This window comes from Lampetra fluviatilis, chromosome 41, assembly GCF_964198595.1.
Source record: "Lampetra fluviatilis chromosome 41, kcLamFluv1.1, whole genome shotgun sequence".
Taxonomy (NCBI): domain Eukaryota; kingdom Metazoa; phylum Chordata; class Hyperoartia; order Petromyzontiformes; family Petromyzontidae; genus Lampetra; species Lampetra fluviatilis.
In genome coordinates this window covers 1,012,233-1,038,512 of record NC_136315.1, presented here as the reverse complement: position 1 = coordinate 1,038,512, position 26,280 = coordinate 1,012,233, and the positions used below count along the sequence as shown (strand labels likewise).

The 26,280-nt window shown below is 44.7% G+C and overlaps 1 protein-coding gene across 1 annotated transcript; it reads left to right on the top strand.

The window, feature by feature from the left end:
• The first annotated feature begins 10,663 nt into the window (after positions 1–10,663).
• On the top strand, positions 10,664–15,507 carry LOC144946587 (glycine N-acyltransferase-like protein). Its single transcript, XM_078875604.1, has 5 exons — positions 10,664–10,741; positions 12,101–12,208; positions 13,514–13,625; positions 14,213–14,327; positions 15,096–15,507. The coding sequence occupies exons 1-5, from the start codon at positions 10,664–10,666 to the stop codon at positions 15,505–15,507; spliced, it is 825 nt and encodes a 274-aa protein (XP_078731730.1).
• The last annotated feature ends 10,773 nt before the right edge of the window (positions 15,508–26,280 follow it).

The following is a 26,280-nucleotide window of genomic DNA, read 5'->3' as shown; positions in this document are numbered from 1 at the left end:
TCTGTGCTGTCTTAATATTTAGTAAGGAGTGATGAATCCTCACTTGATATTTTCTAGAATGCTGTTATGGTGGCTTGTAGTAGGCACAAACTACTAGTCGAGTACATTGAATACCTATCTATAACGATCCCAGTACTGTCCTTAATGGCAAACGGTAACCCCGAGGACTATTCCAGACAGTTTTTGCAAACCCACTGCATGCACCACCACACTCACACAAGGACAAAATACATCATATCACCTCCGCACAAGTTATTATTTCATAGAATGGCAGCTTTATGGTCTTTTTTTATACCAAAAATTTCAGAAAGTACCGGGTGCGGATCGCAACTGCAGGGGTTGTAAAGGCGGCGGTGGTTATGCTGTGCACTTTCCGCAACTTGCTCTCCCCTCGCTCCACATGGATTCCGCACAGCCACGCTGTAACACGCTGTAATGAATCCGCGACAGAATGAGAAACTACCGAATGCGGACGCTCAGGGAAGTCAATCGTCACCAATGGGCGGACTAACAGCCATAAAAACAATTACACCTATGGCCCGCACAGCCCGAACTGACAGCTATGTTGTTGTGGATGTTTTCTTTTCCAAAAAAATCATATTTTTAAATGTGTATTTAGAAACTAGCTCGTTAGCCCGTCCTAGGACGGAAGCTGTAATATTAAAGATGTAAATTAACGTTGTATTGTGTGATTGTTAATTTTATTAGAAAATGTAGCACATAAAGACATTTTTCTGAACTTATTAAATTAAGGACTTTGGAAGAGTTCTCGGTATACGATATTTTGTGTTAATCTCTTATCACTGATCAACAGGTTTCCCTGCAATTTATTGGAGCACGTTGCCATTGGAGTCGATATGCTTTTCCACTTTCACTTTGCCTTTTCCGACAGCAACTTGTGAACTTTCCATCTGATGGCCGCTCCTCAGCAAAATTTAGTGAACCACAGAACTGGCAAACTACATTCAACACACTGCAGTTGTGTTCAATCACTTCCACTTCCACAAAGTCATTTGCCGTAGCAGGAATAGCTTGACTACGACGTTCTTGGCCTGCGAGACGATGTTCAGTATTGGCAGCGAGGCGAGCTTGTGTCTGATGTGGAGTTTCTCACTTGCGTCGATTTGCTTGATAAAGAGCGTCAGCTGCACATCGAGATTGCGTCTGATCCGGACTTTCTTGTTCTCGTCGATATGCTTGCCTTTCAGCATTCTCTGTAAAAATACTGTCCAAAGTGTCTTGGCTCTGGCGAGCTCTCCATCTCTGCTGTCTTTCTCTTTGCAAACGGCATTTCTCAGCTGTCGTATTTTCATCCTCCATGTTTGGCAATCCTGGGCTGACGTATTTAGATCTTTTGACACTTAACGTGCTCTAGCAGCTGGAACATTGCGATAAAGGTTGCCTCGCGCTTTTTAGACACTGTATAGGGGCAATGTGATCTGCAGAGGGACCAAATCTAGCTAGCGAAGAGGCAAACGAAGCATTAAAATTGGTAAATTTTCTGACCAAGGGACTCTTCGGTATCTTACACAATAGGCAAAGGCGAACAATCTCTGTGGCTGTATAATTTGAAAAAAACCCCTAACTTCACTTTAGCACTGTATTCAAATCACCTGAAGCACTCTGATGCGGCGTAGAATTCATTATTGTCGTCACTTGCTAAAGAGATATGTCAAATCTAAAGCGAATTTGTGTAAAAAAAATATCATTGCTGCTCGACCTTCTACGTTATACTAAAAATCTAGGCACATGAATAATAATTAGGGGGGGAAGCATGTGGTGTGACGTCAGCCTTTTTTGGCTCGTTATATTAGTTGCCGTGTTGATTTCTTTATTCGCTTTACTTTCCATAAAGAAAGGTCAAAATGAAAGCTAATTTGTGTAAACAAATTTTCGTTTCCGCTCCACCTTCATGCGGAGTGACGTCACCCGTTCATGATTATTAATGAGGGGGCTGGTCGACATGGAGTGACGTCACGCGCATTACACACAGACATTTTTGGCTCATTATATTATTATATTAGTGATTTCATTATATTAGTGATTTCATAGTTCCTTGTACTGTACTGTATATCTATGTGTGTTTTCAAGTGGAAAAACCAGACCGAGCAAAAGATGCTATCACTATGTACCTTCTGTAAAACGGTCTGAGAGGTATCTCTTAACCATTTTATTTTACTGTCTAAAATGTTCCATTGATCAAGTCTTGTAAGTAGATTATCATGGTTAACAGTATTAAAGGCGTTTGACAAGTTGATGAATAGCGCACAGCATTTGTGGCCTTTATCCAGGTTACTGAAAATAATTGTAGTACATCCATCATTGCTGTGAAGGAGATTGTGACTTTTTAAGTAGCCCAGGCTACTATAATTATTAGGGTATTCTTTGGAGCAATTTATATATAGTGGACGAATAAGAGAGGATTTACACTCGACCATAAATGTACCTTTGATAAGTAAGAGGTTAAAATGTGTGTGAGGGGTTTATAAAAGAGATCTGCCACAGCCACAAGTGCAAATACAGGCAACTCGTCTTCTCCCGTGGACGATGATGCCTTAATTGATGCCAGCTTACACAATACATCCAGTTCAGGTATAGGACGAAACAAGAGGTATAGGACGAAACAAGAAGTATGGACGATGACTCTCACGAACATTTTTACGGTTGATGTGTGAAGAGGAAGAAGTGAGTGATGTGAACAGTGCTGTATTTGGATACATTTTACCCTGGTGTGTTTTGTCAAAGATATGCCCTGCTGATCCAAAATGAGAATTAAATCCATTGACAATTTCTTGTTTTCTGAACAGTTATTTGACATCCAATAAGAATTTTTTTGGAAGAACATTTTGCTTTCCTTTGTTTTCAACTAAGTTAAACATTTGCCAGAAACTTCTTAGATTTATTTGTGAATTTAGGGTGGTTTGGTGGTAGTAGGAAAATGTTGAATTTCTTACTTGGAGAGTGCATCTATTTCAAAGTGTACTATGGTAATCCAATCGAGAAGGTTATTTGACAGTTTTGCATTATTCCAGGCTATATATTTTTTTAATTAATTCAGAAATGTTCAGATCAAACCAAGGAGGACTATCACCCGTTTTTACTTTTTTTAAGCGGGCATGACCCCAGTAATGTCCTTAACGACGAACTGGAATCCTGAGCACTATCCATTTACAGACGTTTATTGCACACCACTGCACACACGACCACAATATCACATGGACAAAAGTCACCTGACCCTCGCTCTGCACGGGTTCCTAGCTGTGTGCGATGTGGTTGCACTAAAATAGTGTGACCCTGGGCTGCGGGAGGACAAGAGAGGCACGCACAAGAGCTGCAGGCCTGATGCCATGTGGAAGCCCGACATCGCCTGAAAAGAAACATTCTCGTGCAAAATAATAAATTTGAACGATGAAATAACTAACACGCACTCACACTTCCATACATAAATGCATGCAAATTCACACATCACTTCAGCTGCCATCCTGTTTAAGTGCACGGAGTGATTACATTTTGCACAGGGACTTGATGCAACATGGGCAGCCATCTTGCATTTTGATTGTTTTCCCGGCAGCTGATTGGCTGGTGTAGTGGGAATGATGACAGTCCCGAGCAACCACTGTAGCGCGTCCCTCTTTGCACTACACACTTTCGGAGCATCCATATATATGTAGGGGCTCAGTCGTAGACAGGGTTCTTTAAGGCACCTTTTATTCTACACGTTGGGGAGCTAACCGCGTCCCACATGCTTACACGCTAGTCACACATCCATCTCTTTCGACGGCACTACCTAGCTAGAACAGTTGGCAGGTTGTCTAGTTAGCGGCATCTAAGGTGGTCGAGATGTCGGCGACGAAGGTGACGAATCGCAACACAGCGAGGGGATCCACTTGCAGCAACCGCCCTGAGCCCTCGTCCCGGGGCCCCTCTTATCCTCCTGGCGTGGCCGGGTTCTTAGCACGGCACGCTGACCACCAACACCGCCACGCACGCAATCCTAGGGGCACAATCAGCTGCAATCCTTCGTTATAAACTCCAGAGAATTATTTTTTGTAACAATATCAATGGTAATAATTACTATAACGTAACTCATTTGTCCGGGAAAGCCTCGTAATTTCATAATTGCGAGTGGCGCTGCTGTTTGTTGCAATACAACAAATGCGTGGGGGAGCGGTGGTGCCGCTGTTAGCGCAGCGCTGCCAACCCGCCAGAGAACCCCGAGTTCGATTCCCGCTCACGGCACAACACCACAGGGCCTCCCCCTAGGTCGGCTCGGCCTCAAATGAGTACCCGGTGCGGTGTGTGGTAAACATCGCCACTAGGGAGACAAAGGCGGCCGGGCGTGGTTGTTGCTGCTCGCTAACACAGTCTCCACGGGGGGGGGGGGGGGGGGTCATTGTCCCGAGTTCGATTCCTCGCCAAGGCCAACCCGCACCGACCGGCGTGGTGAAGTATAGTGGTGGTGTGCCGAGCAGTTAGTGACCTGCTGGTGTTAGTTAGTTAGAGAGTTAGTAACATTGCTGGTGTTACAGAGTTAGTGACACTGCTGGTGTTAGTTAGAGAGTTAGTATCTTTGCTGGTGTTAGTTAGTTAGAGAGTTAGTATCTTTGCTGGTGTTAGAGAGTTAGTATCTTTGCTGGTGTTAGAGAGTTAGTATCATTGCTGGTGTTAGTTACAGAGTTAGTGACACTGCTGGTGTTAGAGAGTTAAGAGAGTTAGTATCATTGCTGGTGTTAGTGCTACCGTACAGTGCACCGAGCCTTGGGCCTACAGCACGACTGAGCAAAGTGTTTATTTTTAACAAGAGGACTTGAATACAGATTCACGTATTTAGTCCGACAGAGACGTAGCGATGTCATACAAATTGTAGATACACACACGAACATAAACACACAGGAGCATATAAATACACGCGATTACAAGCCGCAGCACAATACATTGTGACTTTATTTTACTGACAAGATACGAGAAAGAGAGACGGCCTTGAGCTTGGATCCAATTGAGACATCCAAGGCACGGGCAGCAGAGGTTTGGAGAACGCTTCGGTCGTCACATCAAGCACGAAACGAAGCACAAAATGACCGCAGCACGACATCGTTATACAAAGAAAGACGTCGAGAAGATAAATAAACTTACGCTGCGACTCACACGGCCGGGGGCTGCTCGGTGGTTGTCTTTTAAATGCGGGCTCAGTGGCGCCCCCCGAGACTTCAACCCCTCACCAGCCGTGCCCTCTACCTTGTTACACACAAATTAACACCTTCATGGTCACCCCCGTGCCCCTAAACATCTCATAGTTTATCCTGAAAAGTGCCATCACAAGGGAGAAACAAACAAACAAATAGACATTTTTTTTATTTTTCTGGCACGGCTGTACGCCGTGTGGACCTGACAACTCAATTTCCATGTACGAGGATACGGGGTAAATCGTATGGGTTGACAGCTACGAATTCACACATTTACACAAACCCCTTCAGCCACACTGGATTATTAGGCAACACAAACGATTAGTAGACTCCCTGACTCCAGATATGCTTCTCGACGTTCAGAGTCTCATCAGCCACGAGGGAGTTGGTCACGATCCTCAAGGGCAGTTTTACAAAACGAGAAATTATGAGTCAAAGTTTTTTTTTCTGCTCAAAATGAACATTGCGCCAGGACTCATAACCTGTTTGCAACCCTGAGCAAGCGGTGGAAATTCCATTTTCCTATGGTGGGCATGAGTCCATCCGTAGAACAACCAACGTTGACTTCCCCACAATGTGGTACTTATTTTAAATCCTGGTACTCATTAAATGACCTTCGGTCCACGCTGGATCACTTTGCACAGTACAAACATGAGTGGTTTGGATAGAGGACACAAAAGGGTATACAAAGGACAGGTAAATTATTGCTCAGAAGCCTTCGTGAAAGTAGGTTATGACTGGATATGCCTTCTATGCTGGCTGATTAAAAAGCTCATAAGCTGACTGACTTCCTGTTGGACTTCTGTTCACTAACATGTGTAGTGTCAGCGATTCGGAGAAGAGGTTTGTAGGAGGCAACTTATTTTATTCAGAACATTCATGGTCTCATCCACAGAATCTCTCTAGTCGCTTAGCCTCGCCGAAACACAACACTAGACGTCTAACACTGACAATATCTAGCGAAGATGGCAGCGCCGTCTAACACTGACGGCGCTGACTGAGACAGATGGCAGTGACAACGGCGACAAGACGACAGCAACGGCGAGACAAATCCAATCCCAGAACCGGCAGCCTCGAGCTCCCACTCTCGGCTCCTTTTATCCTCCCAGCGTGGCCTAACTCCGCCCTGGCCACACCTCCCTTCTCGAACCCACTAGCGGGTTCCAGGGGCTTCCAGATGGCGTCGTCTGTGACGTTTTCCCCAGTTCCTCCGCCCTGCCAACACACCCCAACACACGCTCACCGGTGTGTGTACTCTGTCCACCACAGTTGCTGCTGCTGCCCAGCAGCTGGCGCTATTACACTACACATGCACTGAATCACGTGTCTAAGAATGAGTATTTCTATGTAATGGTGCAGCCCTGCAATTGCTTGATTATGGCACTGCTGGTGAATCACATCTGTTATAGAGCACTAGAGAGACTCTTACTATTGTCATTTGCCCTACTCTTCCACACTGGACAGACGTCTTGAAAGAGCTGCCTACCCACACTTTATCCCACCACTTACAACCTACCAAATACTTAACTGTGATGTGCAATTTATATTGAAGAGTAGACAGAGGTGGGGCTAATTAAAACAACAAACTAGCCCCATATATATCAATGGGACCCTTTATGGCAGAATCAATATCACAATGCATACATCATTGTACCAACGCATATTTGTTTGCATGTTTTAGCACAAGTATGTGTGATTAATACAGACTTCATGTATATCCATAGATTTAATTGGTGTTTCAACATCTTAAACTTGTATTATTGCCAGAAAGAGCTGTACATTTAACATTTGCCCTATGACCAAATCACCTGGAATGCACCGACAGTTAATTTGGGTTAGATCGTGTAGCAATAAATGTGTCGTTAAATCTGCTACCACCCGTCACAGCCAATTAGTAAGGTTTGACATGGAAGCAACACCTACCAATTAGTTATTACTTCAGCACAACGGTGTGTTTGAGAGTAAACCCACAACATTTACAATTAGAGCACGACGTTTCGCTGGTGATTACATCAGCTTCATCAGGTGATAGCCAGAATTTTGAAGAAGTCCTCCTGTTTCGGTCTTAAATAGAGGAGTAAAGGTCATGTCATCACTGTGAGCCTATCAGGTGCGAAAATAATCGTTGTATTGTACTTCTATGTTCCCACATTTATGCTCACCGTCTTCATCAACCGGCACTGACCAGCGTGATGAAGTATCGGACGCTAAGAGCCACATCGATTGTTACATTTGTAATAAAAGACTTCGTCAGGCACTGCTGGTCTCCGTTGCTCTTTTATTTAGTTTCCTTCTCGCACCCCGCTGGTCCTGACAGCGGACCAGCGTCTCCTCGCGCGCGCCCCGCACGCGCTTCCCCCGTCAGTTCCTCCGCTTCCCCACTCCGCACACCGCTGGCCGACAGCGTGCCGAAGCCCCTTGAGCCACGTGGCCGATGGCGTGGATCCCCTCCGGCCACCCAACATGGCTCAGCTTCTTTACTACAGCAACTGACCCGGAGCCCTTCCGGGCTCCCACCTATATCCTCTTTACCACGTGACCCTGACTCCTCCCCTTCCGGATCGTCAGATCCGGCCTTCCCATTCTGCTCTGCTGGCTCCACATCCATTCACCTCGCTTCCAATTGGACCCGAGGTGAACGGCGGCCTCTCCCACACGCCCCCCATACTGGGCTCCGCCCCCCAATACCCCGGCCCGTGTGATTGGGCCAGAGCCCAGCAGCGAACCCCGTTTACGCTCGCATTACACATTACAACCGTGTCAAAAGATAAGCTTTCTCCCGGCAGTAGATTCAGAATGGCTGATGATGATCTTTTGTGATAATGGGGTTAGAGCTAGAAAATGCCATCGTGTTCTTAAAATTGTACATAATGGCTCCGTATGTCTTATCCCAGTGAATCAGTTGCAGAAATTTAAACAATAATTTTCCGTTTAACTATGGAAAAGCGGTCAAGTGTAGTTACATATTAGCATATTAGCGGAGTCGTCATATAAATTGCATGTAGACTGCTGGGCGAGGAAATATTGCCCTGCTCTTCTCGACAAAGGAGGTGGCATAAAAGATTTCCAGCACTCGAGATCACACGCACTATTCAGGTTAACAAAAGTAAGTTGTGCTCGTTTTTATTTAAAATTGTGTACATGTAATAATGCACGGAATTAATATGCAAAACTGCTACTTTCTATGAAAGTTTTAATGCATCGTTTTTTTATTTGTTTTGTTTTTTGGGAATAATTTTGTTGGGAATAATAACAAAGGTATGAAACTATAACTTGCAGTAGCAGACCCAGCCAAACATTTTGGAGGGGGTACATCATTGCGGGAAACACAATTGGGTGTAAATTAAGCTTTCCTACTGTAGCATATGAAGCTACAATTAATTATAAATACGTTACGTACAAGTTTATATTAATGAGGGATCTCGAAAGTGGCCTATGATATACGACCTCCAAACATCTGGAAATGTGCTCTGATATTTATGCCGCTGTGTTAATTGATGACATGGTGGGATGGTTTGCACACGGCACAGTACGTACCGTACTTGTGGTCCCAGAAGTCGTTTGTGGGCTTCAATCTCCTGGCTTGACAATTGAAACAACAGTTGTAAGTGTATTATATCTATTAATGTATTAATTTAAACTACTGGACATCTGTGAGTCGGCTGGACATCTGTGAAAAAGAGCTTTATAGCTCATCGGATTCCTCCAGTATAAATAAAGATTCTAATTCTGAAATCCACTCCCCCGCGTCTGTCCACCCAGCAGTAAACATGGGTACATTGCGGTTCATTGGCAGGTCATGTGTGGTGGGGTAAAGTGTAGGTACAGAATCCCCAACGCTTCCAATAATTTTGGCCAGCAAGGAAGAGCAGGTTAAACAACTCATGGAGGGGCTCTCTAGAGCTCCCTTGAGCAGAGGCCCTTACACCAGTAGTATCATCACTGATTCGGCTTCATTAATTGAACAATCCAAACGGGTTTCCTTAAAACCCTTTGCTGCTAGACTTACCAGATTGTATGGCTTACCAAAAATCCATAAAGAAGGTACACCCCTTCGTCCCATCGTCTCACCATTGACTCACCCACCTACAAACTGGCCCGGTTTCTGTCTGAGACCTTGCAACCATTTACTGGTAAGACCACCTCATCTGTACTTAACTCAGCTCACTTGGTATCCTTAATTAATGACATCTCACTATCTCCAGGTGATTTACTCGTTAGTTTCGACGTAGTTTCTTTGTTCACCAAAGTTCATGTGACCGACAACATTGCAATCATTGAAGATTTAGTCCAACAAGGATTGAATGCTGATGTACCGGCCCTGGTTAGATACTGCCTCACCAATACATACTTCATCTGGAATGGAACATTTTACAAACAAGTTGAAGGCACCCCAATGGGTTCTCCCTTATCTCCGGTGGGAGCCAATGTTTTCATGGAAAATTTTGAGACAGACACCATCCAGGCATCCACTCTACGCCCGTCCTTGTGGAAGAGGTACGTAGATGACACGTTCGTCATCTAGCCACATGGCCTACCAGCTCTGATCCAATTCCTCAACCACATTAGTTCCATACACCCAGCCATCAAATTCACCATGGAGGTGGAAAGGGATGGAAAGCTACCATCTTTGGATGTTTTAATCGAAAAGAGACCAGATGGCTCAATTGGACACTGTCTACAGGAAAGCAACTCATACAGATGCCTACCTAAAACCTGACGCCCAACACTATCCATCCCAGAAGAATTCCCTCATAAAAACTCTACACCATTGAGCTCGATGCATCTCCGACCATCATCACCTAGCCAGTGAACTGAAACCCATGCACCAAGCTCTCAAGATGAATGGATATTCGGACCACACAATCTGTAAAGCCACCACCCCAACCGTTGGGAAAGAGCCATCTGAGGACCCAATCAAAACCATCACCTTGTCATACATAGCAGGGGTCACCAAAAATATTTCCAAAATCTTGAGCAAACACACGATCCAGGCTCGATTTAACACAGTACATAAAATTCGTGATCTGATCCCATCTGTGAAGAATAGGATCCCTGATATGCAAACTCTGGCATCTACAAACTAAGCTGTATCTACAACAGTAGTTACATTGGGGAAACTAAGCGACATGTCTTGGACCGTGTTCCTGAGCATAAAAAAACAACCGGCTTACATGCAGCGCTGTCCCGAGCTCTCTGCAAAATGGCGCCCGCCGGCCATGTCATGCCCTTCCCGGGTAAAATGGCGCCCAGCACTGGTGTGGTACCTGGCCCGGGCACCACGGCTCCCGCACCAATGGGAGTTGTAGGCGGGGTCTGCCAATCCGACGAACATGTCCAGCTGGTTCGTAAGCGCTGGTGTTCATGAGTAGATGACTGCCTGTATCCATGTTTCGTAACCAGCCAATTGCTCCTGTTTAGTTTGGTACTACGTGAATGTGTGTGATCCATCCTCTTACCATGGTCTCGCAGACAAGAAAATGATCATTCTGCGCAGCAGGCAGCACTTGAGGGAGCTGATGGTGGCCTTGTCTCGCCGTCTTCCTCACTCTGCCAAGGCGAGTGAACTCAGCAGCACCTGCTTGGTTTGTTAACTGGAGCTTTGTTTCATTGCCCGTGACCAAACCACCCCGAATGAAACCAATCTCATCACATCTTAGAAGCTAAGCAAGGGTGGAGCCTGGATAGTGCTTGGATGGGCAACCACCACGCATAACACAGGTGCTGTCGGGTGGTGCAAGAGCTACGTTATGGGCAGCAGAAGGCAATGCAATTAAAATGCAGTTGTACTGTACTATGCTGTGCGCCCCACTTATCAGCGGTATCGTGGCCTCAGTGTGTGGATAACTAGCGCTCTTCCTCTCACGGTAGTGCGGTAAATATGTCCCTGATTGGCGTGACAAGTAACGTGCAGTGTAACTGCACCATCTTCATCACACGGTATCAGGGGAGGTTTCTTCATTAGGGCGATTGGGCGACGCACCACCAATGTCATTCAACCACGGAGTTCCGCGAGCCGTTACTGTGCCTCTGGATATAGTCCAATCAGCGTCATGCTACGTTCTGTGGAGTACCGCCTCTTTTTGGGCGATTTGGCGCCAGCTGAGAATCACCCCGAGTGGTCCCATAGACTTACATTCAAAGATGTTTTTTTTCGAACGGCGGGCGCTGCAATGCATTCTCTATGGCTTCCGGGAGGGCTCGCACTAACGTGCTTACGTCATCATACGTAAGCACGTTTCAGTCAACAATATTATTTGTCGCCACCTAGTGGAATCTTTAATAAAAGAAACTGAGTGGATTGTAATAATAGTGAGTATAGAAACAAACAAGATGTATTGTAAGAGTCACTTTATTTTTCATTAATATTAAAGAAGTGAAGTTGCCTTTACATGCTTAAGCTGTTAATTTATCCATTGCATGGGTGGACCTTATCATTCATCCAGACATTTGCCCCCCCTGAGAGATTTTGCAGGAGCCGCCACTGCACGGTATCTTCATTCTTATTATCATCCATGTCTGCCATCATCATATACCTCTTTCATTGTCATACTCCGAATGCTCAAATAGACCTGACTCACTGCAGGATTTCCTGACTGGGAAAGCATAGAAAATTAAATCATCACCACAATCACTACCTTTTATGACCATCTTATTAATCATCTTCATAATCCATCATCATCACATATATCTGATCTTCATCCTTCTCTAATCAAAGTCTTCATCATCTATCTATAATGATCATAATCAAAACCATCTTAAACCTCCATCACCATAACATTTCATTATCTGTTAAGTCTTCTCTCAGTATGCAGTGTTGTCATCTATCGTGTTCAACCATTGACATCAACTCCTTCATCCTCACCATCATCTGAATCTCTAAATAGGTACATTAATTAACTATCGTGTTTCTGTAGACGTATGGGAGGTTGTACTTTGGACTGAAAGGCATGTCGGGACCTATGGACGTTTACGTGGACTCCTGGCCAAACTTTCAAGCCGTCGTTGTACAGCCAAGGGAGCAGGTGAGTTATATTTGGGGCATGGGTGGGTTGACCAGTAGCGGGTAATGCTCGACTTACGAACATAATTTGTTCCTAAGTTGGAACAACAATGTACCAGATTTCAATGCCAATTCGGTCAATGTTATTCAATATATTATGGTTCAAAGGGAAACATTGTTAAGATAAGATAAACTCATGAAGCAGAATAAGTATTGTACATGTACATGTGTAGTGAGTCCAACTCAGTCGCAGACGTTATCTTGGGAGCAACACTATGTATTATACAACAGCACCCAACACAACACGGTCTACACTCAGGTCTCGAATGCCCATGTAACCACGCTACGGCAGAACTAGACACGGTTCACTATCCCGGTCCGGACCACAAGCTGGGTCCCGGCTAGAGGCTTGTTCTCCCCGACGTGGATCTTCGTAACACCAGCACACGAAAACCTCGAGCTCCTCACGGGGTCCTCGTTATATGCACCCGGGCTGGGGCTGGGGCTGGGGCTGTCTCCGCCCTCCGCCCCACCCACATTCCAAGTCTCTCGAGCTCTTTCTCGAAGGTTCCCGAGAGCTCTTTTGGACCACGTGACCGCCCCGCGGCCCCCGTCCAGCGGTGGCCCCCCTCCAATATCATCCAGTCACGTGTCAGCAGGTCAACCAGCGTATCATGCCTCAACGTAACCCTGGCTGGCTGATGCTCCCTCTCGCTCCTTCACCGGGAGCCCGCACCGCACACTGCTAGCGGTGCCTCCGCGCAAACCAGCGCTCACCAAAGCACCGCTAGGGCTGGTACTACACCCCGTAACCCGGGCTGCCCATAACACATGTGACACTATAATAACACTATATGGTAAATAAACACAAACTTAAGTACCATAAATAGAAAAAAAAAGTCAGTTTTATTTTCACTTGAGTCCTGATACTGGCTTGCGTGTAGAAAGGGGCACAATGAGTCACCACAATTGCCCACACAAAGACGAAGATCCCCCCGATAGCCTGAACAAACTGTTGGGGCAAGTGCTGTTAGCGAGCACCTCTGAAGGCCATCACGGCACACGAGGGGATGGGTGGCCAGCATCACGCTCGACGCCTTTGTCACCCAAGTGGCGATGTTTACACACCAAGTACTAATTTTGAAGTTGAGGCCAGAATATGCATAGGAATGGTGGGTGGACGTATATTTTATTCGTGCCAATAACATTGAAGCAACTTTCTTTGAGCTCATAAAAAATGTAAAGGCGAAAGTTGTGTTGATTCGTTTTATTTAAGTTCGACTCGTATGTAGAACTTAATGATTCATGTTGCAATCTTCCCTTCAAGGCCGGTGAAAAGCCGTTCATGCCCAGCTATTCCACATTTTCACTCAACCCAAGCAGCCTTGCTGACCTCCTGTTTAATGTTGTGGAATGGAAGAAGCCCTTCATGCTGGCAGGTGAACTGTCTATACATCCAAAATAGATTGTACTGGGGGATCGGAATGAATTAGTAAATATAAAATGGGCTTCTCTTACCCAGTATGCAAAATGTTTGTATTGTTCTTTAAATGAAAATACATTTTAGATTACGGAAGGGATTATCTGTTACTCAATATCTACTCTTGGATAACTTTTCATATGTCAATCAGGAAACATTATTTATATATTCTTAACAGGCCCCATGGTGTACAGTGCATTCTTCAACTCTCATCTACTCCACCTATCTGGTCTGTTTGTGTTATAAAGAAGGGCCATTGCTAGAAGCATCTCCCGTTATATAATGTTCCTTATAATGTTATTACCAAAAATGTAGAGTTTTTAGTTTTGGAAAAAAAACACACTAGAACAACAGTTACATACAATTTGGCTTTCTTTGCATTCATAATTATCACATTAAAAATACTGCAGCATGATTCTGCCATTTCTTGCCACTGTACATTGTATTTCAAGCAATAAGTGGCACATGCATGAATCTTTGTCTGAGGAAATCCTAAACCGCTACACAGCACTGTTACATTTGGTTGAACGTTTTGTGTGTAAACAGGTATAGATGTTGATTTGAAAGAACGTGTGGATGATTTGGCGGCCAGAAAAAATGTCCGTCTCTCCTGGCCCTCGCCCTACGACATGTTCACAATGAATTACCCTGCCACACTCAGGTACAAGTCATGCCGTGCTATATTTGCCATGTTTTTGTTTTATTCAACCATGCGATTTTATCAGGAGACGAATTCAAAAATGAATGCAACTCTTGTTTTCAGCCTAGGCCTCGAGTGTGGCCTTAGTCCCAAGGCCTTGGCATAGAGCCCCCAGCCTTCACAATGGCCTAATACTAGAGCAGTGGTTCCCAATATTTTTGGATCCGGAGACCATTGCCAATCCACAAAAAAAGTTTTGTAATGCACAATAAGCCAATTTCTTTAAAACTACTCTGAATCATAGTGCTTTCAATGGTGACGTCGACTACTTCCCCATGACCTTGCGGACTACCAGAGGGCCAGCGGTCACTTGGCTACGTATGGTGTGAAAAAAGTTCAACATATATACACTAGTCTTGAGGATACGACCTTGACTGGCACTGGCCTCAACCTCATACTCTTGACCTTTCATCCTCCAACTTGGCCTTGTAGATCCCGACATTGAATAGAGTGTCCACCTTCCCTGGATTTCTCAGAATCGTCCTCGTTTTGAAGTGGCTTTCTTGAGAAATCTGTAAGTCTTTCCAGGACATTAAAAATCCAGGTTGTGTAATAATTCATCACTTGAAACACCACAATGTAATGTAGTTCCCCCCTCTTGTGACGATAAGATATTCATCCCAATCATTAACTTCGGCTTTGACAACCAAAGCCATGAATTAAAAAATTGTCCAATTATTAACTTCTGTTTTATGCGTGTGTTTTATTTGTGCTTCCATTGTTTTGCAGAATTCCAAATTCTAAATCAGGCATGAAAACAGCGATGTTAAATACAAGCCACGCTGAGTTGGTGTGCAACTCATGGAAATACAAAGGCCACCCTGACAGCCTGCGCTTAATCCAGACTTGTATAAAAAATGGATTTCCCAATAGCTGTGTCCTGGACGCTTCTGGAAGTCCAGTCGCCTGGATTCTCTGCTACTCATATGGAGCGCTTGGCATAGCATTTGTGAGGCCTGACTACCGCAAGAAGGGTCTGTTGTCACAGTGTATGGCAGCAATTATACCCACATTAAATGAGGATTTCCCTCTGTTTGGTTATATTAATGAAGAAAACACCAATTCATTACAGTGGGCCACACAATTTGGGCTTTCGAAGCCGATTGACCATGGATTTGCATGGGTGACTGCAGAGCCCTGATCTGTGCTGTCTTAATATTTAGGAAGGAGTGATGAATCCTTATGGTGGCTTGTAGTAGGCACAAACTACTAGTCGAGTACATTGTATACCTATCTATAACGATCCCAGTATTGTCCTTAATGACAAACGGTAACCCCGAGCACTATTCCACAGGCAGTTTTTGCAAAACCACTGCATGCACCACCACAATCACACAAGCACAAACTACATCATATCACCTCTGCACAGGTCATTATTTCATAGAATGGCAGCTTCATGGTCTTTTTTTATACCAAAAATTTCAGAAAGTACCGGGTGCGGATCTCAACTGCAGGGGTTGTGAAGGCGGCGGTGGTTATGCTGTGCACTTTCCGAAACTTGCTCTCCCCTCGCTCCACATGGATTCCGCACAGCCACGCTGTAACACGCTGTAATGAATCCGCGACAGAATGAATGAGAAACTACCGAATGCGAACGCTCAGGGAAGGTAATCGTCACCAATGGGTGGACTAACAGCCATACAAACAATTACACCTATGGCCCGCACAGCCCGAACTGACAGCCCAGTCTACCATGTGAGCCTCTCCTGCCTATGTTGTTGTGGATGTTGTGTTTTCTTTTTCCAAAAAAATCATATTTTTAAATGTGTATTTAGAAACTAGCTCGTTAGCCCGTCCTAGGACGGAAGCTGTAATATTAAAGATGTAAATTAACGTTTAATTGTGTGATCATTTTTCTGAACTTATTAAATTAAATTAAGGACTTTGGAAGAGTTCTCGGTATACGATATTTTGTGTGAATCTCTTATCACTGATCAAAAGGTTTCCCTGCAATTTATTGGAGCACGTTGCCATTGGAGTCGATATGCTTTTCCACTTTCACTTTGCCTTTTCCGACAGCAACTTGTGAACTTTCCATCTGATGGCCGCTCCTCAGCAAAATTTAGTGAACCACAGAACTGGCAAACTACATTCAACACACTACAGTTGTGTTCAATCACTTCCACTTCCACAAAGTCATTTGCCGTAGCACGAATAGCTTGACTACGACGTTCTTGGCTTACGAGACGATCTTCAGTATTGGCAGCGAGGCGAGCTTGTGTCTGATGTGGAGTTTTCTCGCTTGCGTCGATTTGCTTGATAAAGAGCGTCAGCTGCACATCGAGATTGCGTCTGATCCGGACTTTCTTGTTCTCGTCGATGTGCTTGCCTTTCAACATTCTCTGTAACAATACTGTCCAAAGTGTCTTGGCTCTGGCGAGCTCTCCATCTCTGCTGTCTTTCTCTTTGCAAACGGCATTTCTCAGCTGTCGTATTTTCATCCTCCATGATGTTTGGCAATCCTGGGCTGACGTATAACGTGCTCTAGCAGCTGGAACATTGCGAAAAAGGTTGCCTCGCGCTTTCTAGACACTGTATAGGGGCAATGTGATCTGCAGAGGGGCCAAATCTAGCTAGCGAAGAGGCAAACGAAGCATTAAAATTGGTAAATTTTCTGACCAAGGGACTCTTCGGTATCTTACACAATAGGCAAAGGCGAACAATCTCTGTGGCTGTATAATTTAAAAAAAACCCCTAACTTCACTTTAGCACTGTATTCAAATCACCTAAAGCACTCTGATGCGGCGTAGAATTCATTATTGCCGTCACTTGCTAAAGAGATATGTCAAATCTGAAGCGAATTTGCGTAAAAAAATATCATAGCCGCTCGACCTTCTGCGTTCAACTAAAAATCTCGGCACATGAATAATAATGAGGGGGGGGACATGTGGTGTGACATCACACAGCCTTTTTTGGCTCGTTATATTAGTTGCTGTGTTGATTTCTTTATTCGCTTTACTTTCCATAAAGAAAGGTCAAAATGAAAGCTAATTTGTGTAAACTAATTTTCGTTTCCGCTCCACCTTCTTCATGCGGAGTGACGTCACCCATTCATGATTATTAATGAGGGGGCTGGTCGACGTGGAGTGACGTCACGCGCGTTACACACAGACATTTTTGGCTCATTATATTAGTGATTTCATAGTTCCTTGTACTGTACTGTATATCTATGTGTGTATTCAAGTGGAAAAACCAGACCGAGCAACATATGTTATCACTATGTACCTTCTGTAAACGGTCTGAGAGGTATCTCTTAAACATTTTATTTTACTGTCTAAAATGTTCCATTGATCAAGTTTTGTAAGTAGATTATCATGGTTAACAGTATTAAAGGCGTTTGACAAGTTGATGAATAGCGCACAGCATTTGTGGCCTTTATCCAGGTTACTGAAAATAAATGTAGTACATCCATCATTGCTGTGAAGGAGATTGTGACTTTTTAAGTAGCCCAGGCTACTATAATTATTAGGGAATTCTTTGGAGCAATTTCTATATAGTAGACGAATAAGAGAGGATTTACACTCGACCATAAATGTACCTTTGATAAGTAAGAGGTTAAAATGTTTGTGAGGGGTTTTTAAAAGAGATCTGCCACAGCCACAAGTGCAAATACAGGCAACTCGTCTTCTCCCGTGGACGATGATGCCTTAATTGATGCCAGCTTACACAATACATCCAGTTCAGGTATAGGACGAAACAAGAAGTATGGACGATGACTCTCACGGACATTTTTACGGTTGATGTGTGAAGAGGAAGAAGTGAGTGATGTGAACAGTGCTGTATTCGGATACATTTTACCCTGGTGTGTTTTGTCAAAGATATGCCCTGCTGTTCCAAAATGAGAATTAAATCCATTGACAATTTCTTGTTTTCTGAATAGTTATTTGTCATCCAATAAGAATTTTTTTGGAAGAACATTTTGCTTTCCTTTGATTTCAACTAAGTTAAACGTTTGCCAGAAACTTCTTAGATTTATTTGTAAATTTAGGGTGGTTTGGTGGTAGTAGGAAAATGTTGAATTTCTTACTTGGAGAGTGCATCTATTTCAAAGTGTACCATAGTAATCCAATCGGGGAGGTTATTTGACGGTTTTGCATTATTCCAGGCTATATATTTTTTTCAATAATTCAGAAATGTTCAGATCAAACCAAGGAGGACTATCACCCGTTTTTACTTTTTTTAAGCGGGCATAATGACCCCAGTAATGTCCTTAACGACGAACTGGAATCCTGAGCACTATCCATTTACAGACGGTTATTGCACACCACTGCACACACGACCGCAAAAGTCACCTGACCCTCGCTCTGCACGGGTTCTTAGCTGTGTGCGATGTGGTTGCACTAAAGAGTGTGACCCTGGGCTGCGGGAGGACGAGAGAGACACGCACAAGAGAATGCGGGCCTGATGCCACGTGGGAGCCCGACCTCGCCTGAAAATAAACATTCTCGTGCAAGATAACAAATTTGAACAATGAAATAACTAACACGCACTCACATTTCCATACATAAATGCATGCAAATTCACACATCACTTTAAAAGGGCATAAAATACTCTATATTTAACCGACTTCAGCTGCCATCCTGTTTAAGTGCATGGAGTGATGACATTTTGCACAGGGACTTGATGCAACATGGGCAGCCATGTTGCATTTGGATTGTTTTCCTGGCAGCTGATTGGCTGGTGTAGTGGGAATGACAGTCCCTAGCAACCACTGTAGCGCGTCCCTCTTTGCACTACACACTTTCGGAGCATCCATATATATGTATGGGCTCAGTCGCAGACAGGGTTCTTTAAGGCACCTTTTATTCTACACGTTGCGGAGATAACCGCGCCCCACGTGCTTACACGCTAGTGACACATCCATATCTTTCGACGGCACTACCTAGCTAGAACAGTTGGCAGGTTGTCTAGTTAGCGGCATCTAAGGTGGTCGAGATGGCGGCAACGAAGGTGACGAACCGCAACACAGCGAGGGGATCCACTTGCAGCAACCGCCCTGAGCCCTCGTCCCGGGGCCCCTCTTATCCTCCTGGCGTGGCCTCGCCCCGCCCCCACCATGCCCCTTTTCTAGAACCTACTAGCAGGTTCTCGGGCTTCCAGATCGACCCCTTCCTGGGCTTCCCCTTCGATCCCCTTCTCCTGACGTGGGTACTGCCCCCTGCTGCCAGTACCACCTGCCCGTCAGCAGCCCGCGTTATTACACTACATATATATTTGCCTGAGAGGATGTATGCAGTTTTTTCTGTAATCAGGCCCCTCGTCTTTTGGCACAGAGAGCCCTTTGTGTACAACTTCCGCAATAGACCTCATGACCCATGCAAAATTACACGATGTGGGATTCACTCTTTCTCAGAGCACCAGGCTACAAAGGCCTGAATATTAATGATGGAAACACTGAAAAGAGGTCTCGGCTTTCTTGTTGTTCTTGCAGTACTTAAATAAGCAGTGCTGAACACATATTGGTATGAATACATGCTTTATTGTTTCCTTAACATGTGGGAAAATGTGTTTAATCATTTACCAATTTTAAACAGTTGTTATTTGTAAATATGCTATGTAAAATTGTTACATTAAAATCAGTTAAGTATACCATGCCATTTCACCTGTACATAAAATCAACTCTTCTGACCGTTCAAGACACATTAGTTTAATAAAATATATAAACAAATACAAGATTTGTCCTTTCTCTGAAGCAGAATTGCCTTGGTATAACAAACGTTTACCATTCGTGGTCTGCGAATTATGAAATATGTGGTATGTTAAATGTACTGTTACATAGCTCGAGTGAAGTTAGACTTTTCTGTCTGTGGTGACAAGTTTCCTTAACAAAAAAAACATTCAAACAACCATTTACGAATCAATTATACATTTCCTCATCATTGTGATTATGAAAATACATAATATTATTGAGACAATTCCTATGTTATCTTTCTGAGCACGAAATGTGTTTTATAAGGGCAGGTCGGGGTACAGTAGGAAACCTGAAAAAGTGCTGTCGGTGCTCGAATCTGTGTAAACCTTAATGTGAGAACTTTCTGTTTGTAGCCACACTTCATCACCCTTTGTCAAACGCAAAACTGAAGAGCCTGACAAGCTGTAATGGCCCGTGACGGAGGAATATTTAAACTGAACTGCTTGTCCATTGCGTCTCAGGGAGACCCGGGCGGTGCCACTTCCACCGGTGAGATGGTAGTCAAAGTAATAGACGCCCGGGAAATGGCAAGTGAACTTGCCGGTGAACGTGTTGTAATGATTCTGCTCATTGTACATGGCCTTGCTGAATGTTATAGGGGATCCGCTGCGAGGGTTCGATACAGACAGACCCGCGGTGAATGCGGATCTGGGGGTGGCAGCCGGGGCTTCTCCTTTGTCTCCCTTTTCTCCCTGAAGTCCACGATCCCCTCTCTCTCCAGCGGGACCCATCGGCCCGAATTTTCCAGGAAACCCTGCGAAGGGATTACGAAAAGTTTCTGCACCTTTAAAAATTGAAAAGCAAGTGTCTCCGGTGGCGTAATTCATCGTTTAATCGTACTTGTGTTTAGCAGGCGTACTTCAGTGGACAATAACGTAGACCCATAAATGATTTTGTAAATCCTACATTAAACACACTAAGCCCAACACATTGGACCTTGGTTGTTTACCTTATTGTTTTTGATGGCGATATAAAAAAAAATGTGCAAAAAAATATACAAAAAAATTAACATTCACAAACCCTGGAATGAGTCCCGACATATACATCGGAATGATGTTTAGAAAGATAGGTTATCAGAGCTGAGCCTTTGTCAATCGTGAAAGCAATGATCCAGTGTGCTTAACACAATCGACGCTCTGTATTATAGTGCCGCCACAAAAGTTTACATCTGGAGGACTTTGTAACGCCTGGCTATGGTGGGGTGCAGTGAGAGTTCAAGGTTTTTTACCGGTCTCTCCTGCGCTCCCTTTGTCCCCTTGCACGCCATCATCCCCCCGGTCTCCTTTCTCGCCGTTCTTGCCAGGCTGGCCGTCATGCCCGTCCCGTCCATCTCGCCCAAGAGGACCGATCGGGCCTGGGTTTCCCGGGATCCCGTGGTTCCCCGGTATCCCCGGCATGCCTGTGCAGAACCTTCCCACGTCCTGCTCGGCGCCACGGCCACTATCTGTGGCGGCGGCCGTCATTGACATCAACATTTGCTGCTGAAACAATTCGGCGCCATGGTCGCTCTCTGTGGTGGCGGCCGTCACTGACATCAACAGTTGCTGCTGAAGCAGCAGCAGCAGTAGCAGTGGGTGGCTGGATCTCGGACAGAGGGCCATCGTCTGTTGCAGGTGGAAGTCATGAAGTCCGGGAATAATTTGAGCAAATGGAAAAGGGGGTGAGTGGGGGGGCATTGGTCAGTATCACTTTTCCAAAAAATTATCGACCTCCCATGTTGTGTACCCCCTAAGTAACCCACAATCCCATTGCTCTACCGATGATAAAATAATATAATGACGAAAAACGAAACTGCCGTTGAATTGTTGAAACACATACGCCATTTATAGATGAGAAAACAATGAACGAAAGTCACCGTCTTCTCTTGAAATGAATATTCTGTCGTTAAAGTTTTCGTTATTGCTCAAGTGATTTATCAAAAGCAGTTCCACGTGTGAACATTTAAAAATGTGAATAAAAGTATCTTTACAACATCGCAAATTACCCAAATGAAGATACCAAGTCATGCATGTCTATCACTGTAAGATACATTGTTACATTTCGGCGAGCACATTATTTGTCAGAAATGCAAGAACATTCATCTAGCTGCATTTTAAGCCAGCGGTTGAGCGATTGTGAAAATCATGAGACTATTTCCCCACTGCTCGTCCCGCGAAGTGAACCCGACTTACCTTCTTAGATTTGCAAACGGAAACTGATACAATAACCACCAATGTTCAAGGCGAACAGCTCGCTGGTGTTGACGGTAGCTCCGTTTTTATAGCTGGACCAGGAGGCGCGGTGGAGTGGCAGGCAAAGGTGCAGCTGAGGAATGAGGAAGTTTAAGCAAATCTGGGGCGAGGTATCGAAAGTGGTTTCTCAAGGGGAGAGACTCGGAGTTGATTCTCGGAAGAACCGACTCTGGCACGGCTCGTGTGCTGTGGAGAAGTGACGGCATCATCAGAATCAGAATATTTATTTATACTGGAGGAATCCGATGAGCTATGAAGCTCTATTTCACAAATGCCCAGTCGGGGGCAGGTAAGAACGTTACAAGAATACAAAAAAAAAAACACGATAGGAGTGCAAAGTACAAGAAAGGTAAACAAATCACCGAAACAAACACAAATACAACGAAACCATCCCCATCCTACCAGGCAAAGCCTACTGAGGTATTAACTTATTTTTCAGAAGCGACCTGGCCACAAATGATAGCTCAATAAAGTAGGCCATCATTTGGGCAATTATAGCTCTAAAATAATAATAATAAACATTGAATGAAGCCGAGGACCATAATGGGTTCTTTGTTCATTAAAGTTGTTTTCAATTGAAACAAGCAGCACTTTGCACGATATTGCATATGCTCTATATTTTAAAATCCCTCTTTATGCATCTTGTAATGTGCATTGTTTGCTATAGTCAATATGATCATTGCCCTGTTCATATATATGAAGGGGAGACTTGAGATGGTTAAGCAGGATCTTTATTTTCAAGGCAACTCACGCCGTACTTCCACTCATCATCGACAACCAACGACGAACCCTCCAACTCATCTCCCTTTTATAGCCCGTCTCCCCCCACCCCCCTTTCACACTCATTACCTTCTCGGGAATGTCCCCCCCACCCCCCTTTGTCCATCCTTCTCTGGTTTTCCCCACTTTGTTAATCCTTCTGGGGCCAATCCGTTCAGAGGGTCCTCCACTCAATGATCGGATTTCGTGTCGTACACGGCAGCGCTCCCGTGACCCTTAACCCGTGGTTGTGTGGCGTTTGTGTGTGAGGATGTCCCGAACATCCTCTACATATATAGAGGATTGCATGACAAATATGATTTGTGATTAGTTTATTTTGGGTTAGATCGTGCGGTTACCGTACTGCAGTTATAATTTCAACGTGTCATTGAGCCTAGTTAAAACAAATGGACATTATACCTAAATGATCTAACCCAAAACTAATAAAGAATCATCATTGTCATGAGGGGCGGCCTCTGAGCAAACATTCTCCCCTTCTCCTCCCTGCTAATCAAGTACCACCCCGAATTTGAGACCAGTGCTTTCTACACTGTGAGGTCGAGCCATGGGTTGCGCTGGTGACACCTGACGATCGACCACTCGGGAAGGCAGAGAATTCAGAGTGTAGCTTTAATTTTGACCTAAGCGCCCATTCACAAACCAACGGGCAGTGGCACTGGTGGCATTATGCCTCGTGATGTTTGCTCACTCGGCCTACCATGATGACTCAGGTCAATTGCTTCCCCCCCCCCCCACCCGGTGCGAGGGGTCAACATGGACTTTAGGGGCAAAAAGAGAGACGAAAGAAAAGGATTGGCTCTGAAACCAATATCTACTTTCATTGAGGGTTGTGGTATATCCCTATGACTTAATGACAACTTCCTCTTCTTTAGCTATCTGTTCATTGGTGGATCTTTGAATTAAACTTCATCTTGTATGGTTTAGAGCTTTGTTCTTCATTTCACCCCCCCCCCGCCACCTTCCTTTAGGTCATATAGCAGCATTTTCATTTGTCTCCATCTGGGTAACTTTTCTAACATTCTTCCATCTAGAACATTATTGGTCAAACTTTTACCTCCAAGACTGTATCCAATCCGCACATTTTTCATTTTCTGGATTGTTTGAATTATACTTTTCTCCGTAACTTGATATAAAAAGTGTCCTCACTCTTTCTTTCCATCCAACTGATTTTTACAATTCAACACCATACTTTAAGACTCAATTGTATTGTTTTTTTCTGTCCAAGTTTCTGCTGCATTTGCGAAACAATGTACTGTACAACATTCTTTGGCATGTGTTGTGACGGGTACTGCAAGATACGATCATATCCGTCCAGTTGGCTTCTGGTTGACAAACGAATACATTCATTATAAGGTCGTGCTCACTACACACACAGTGCTTGCCACAAATGAACCACGACACCTCGCTGATCTCATCAAGGAGCATTAACCATCATCACGCGACCTCCGGTCATCCTCACAGTGGCGTTTGGCTCACCATCGAACAAAGATGGTCACCGCATGGCGCGCTATCAGATGCGTTTCTGCGGCTGTCTGGAACGCTCTTCCGATATTAGGAAGCCACTGGAGCTATACACTTTTAAGTCATTTAGATTGAAAACTCATTTCTTGGGAACTGCGTTTTTGTGTTTATTCTGTTGTCCTTCCCCCAGAACTCCGATTAGCACGGTTGGCTATGTACGGTGTGAAAAAAATTCAACATACAGTACCTACAACTAATGCATTTCTCGGACGCGGAATGCAGGATGAGAGTGGCACGTACTCATAGGGTTTACTGCCTATGCTGGCCCTGAAGCAAGAGAGTGATAACCCTTATCAGGGCCTTAATCTCCCCAGCCGCCCACTCTCCCTTGTCCTATTTGACCTTTCCCCTACCTACTCTGGGATCACTGTGTAAAAGCACGGGAGCGGTATCATCACGCTGCTGCTTCAAGGTCGTAGCCCATGATTTGCGGCAGTGGTTACCGCCGTTTCGCCCAAATCAGAGAGCTCCGTGGTGTATCGACTAAAGGCCTTCGTGGCCGCCCAGCTCACCTGGAAGTGGGCCCCATCCTGGGCTCACCCGACGGCTATAATAGGGGCCGGGGCACTCCATATGTACATCAGGCTTTGAAACCAACCGATTTTAATTCTATTTTACCAGGTAAGGCCCACTGACCTGCATAGCTCTTTTTCAGAAGCGACCTGGCCAGAAATGATAGTCCAATGAAGTGGCTTATTACGTGGAAATGTATAGCACCTAAATACTCTAAACGCATGTTGTTTCTAAATGTGGAGGGGGGAAATCCACGCAACCACGGGGAGAGAGACATGCAAACTCAAAATATAAAGCAGGCGTCAGGGTCGGGATCGAACCCACGACAAGCGAGGGAGTTAACATCTCGCTACTCTGGCCAATCCCCCAGCCCCCCCCCCCTCCCCGTTAGGAAACATTTGGCTGAGGCCACTTGTGAGATCATTTGGGAAGAACACCTACAGCGGAGAGTTCTGATGTTGAGACAGTTGTGCAGGGCTTATACACCCAGGTGTGCGTGGTGTTGTGGGTTCTGGTGGTGCTTGGTGAAGGTGAATTCCCCAGGTGCCAGTCTCTGAATGTTTTGAGTGAAGTGTACTCTCAGCCAATGTTGATTGAGTCGTGAACAATTATTTTTTTAGTTATATTGGACCTGAGGGTCCCAGTGACACACCACATTGCAGTGTTCAGTTGGACATCAAAAAGTCGAGTGGTGACTACTTATAGTCCATGGGGCCGTCCATAAATGACGTAACGCACCTGGGGGGGGGTCAGACATTTGTGACGATGTGTGACGAGGAGGGGGGGGGGTGAGAAATGTGACGTCACATCAAAATGCGCAACTTTAAACATAGACAACACGTTCTACTTCATTAAATAGACTTTTTAATACATGTTTTCTCCTACAACATCAAAGTGCAGCGCCACATTAAATACGCACTACAATGACAACAGTTTAAAGCGATTTGAAGCATGTTTTATTTTTTTTGGGAGGGTGGGGAGGTCAGAGCTTTGTGACGTCATATTTGAGGGGGGGAGGGGTCTGACTTTTTGTGACGCCGCGTGACGACGGAGGGGGGTCAAAAATGGTCCAAAATCGCGTGACGTTATTTATGGACAGCCCCCAGATTGGTGCATCGTTGATGTCCGTAGCATTGGGTGCTGGTGCTGCCCAGCTGGTGCTTGCCAGTCTGTGGAC

Excerpts from the sequence above, each read along its gene's own strand:
- LOC144946587 (XM_078875604.1), top strand. The coding sequence starts at position 10,664 with ATGATCATTCTGCGCAGCAGGCAGCACTTGAGGGAGCTGATGGTGGCC. Across the intron at positions 10,742-12,100 it reads GTCTTCCTCACTCTGCCAAG|ACGTATGGGAGGTTGTACTT; the intron begins GCGAGTGAACTC and ends GTGTTTCTGTAG. Across the intron at positions 12,209-13,513 it reads TTGTACAGCCAAGGGAGCAG|GCCGGTGAAAAGCCGTTCAT; the intron begins GTGAGTTATATT and ends CTTCCCTTCAAG.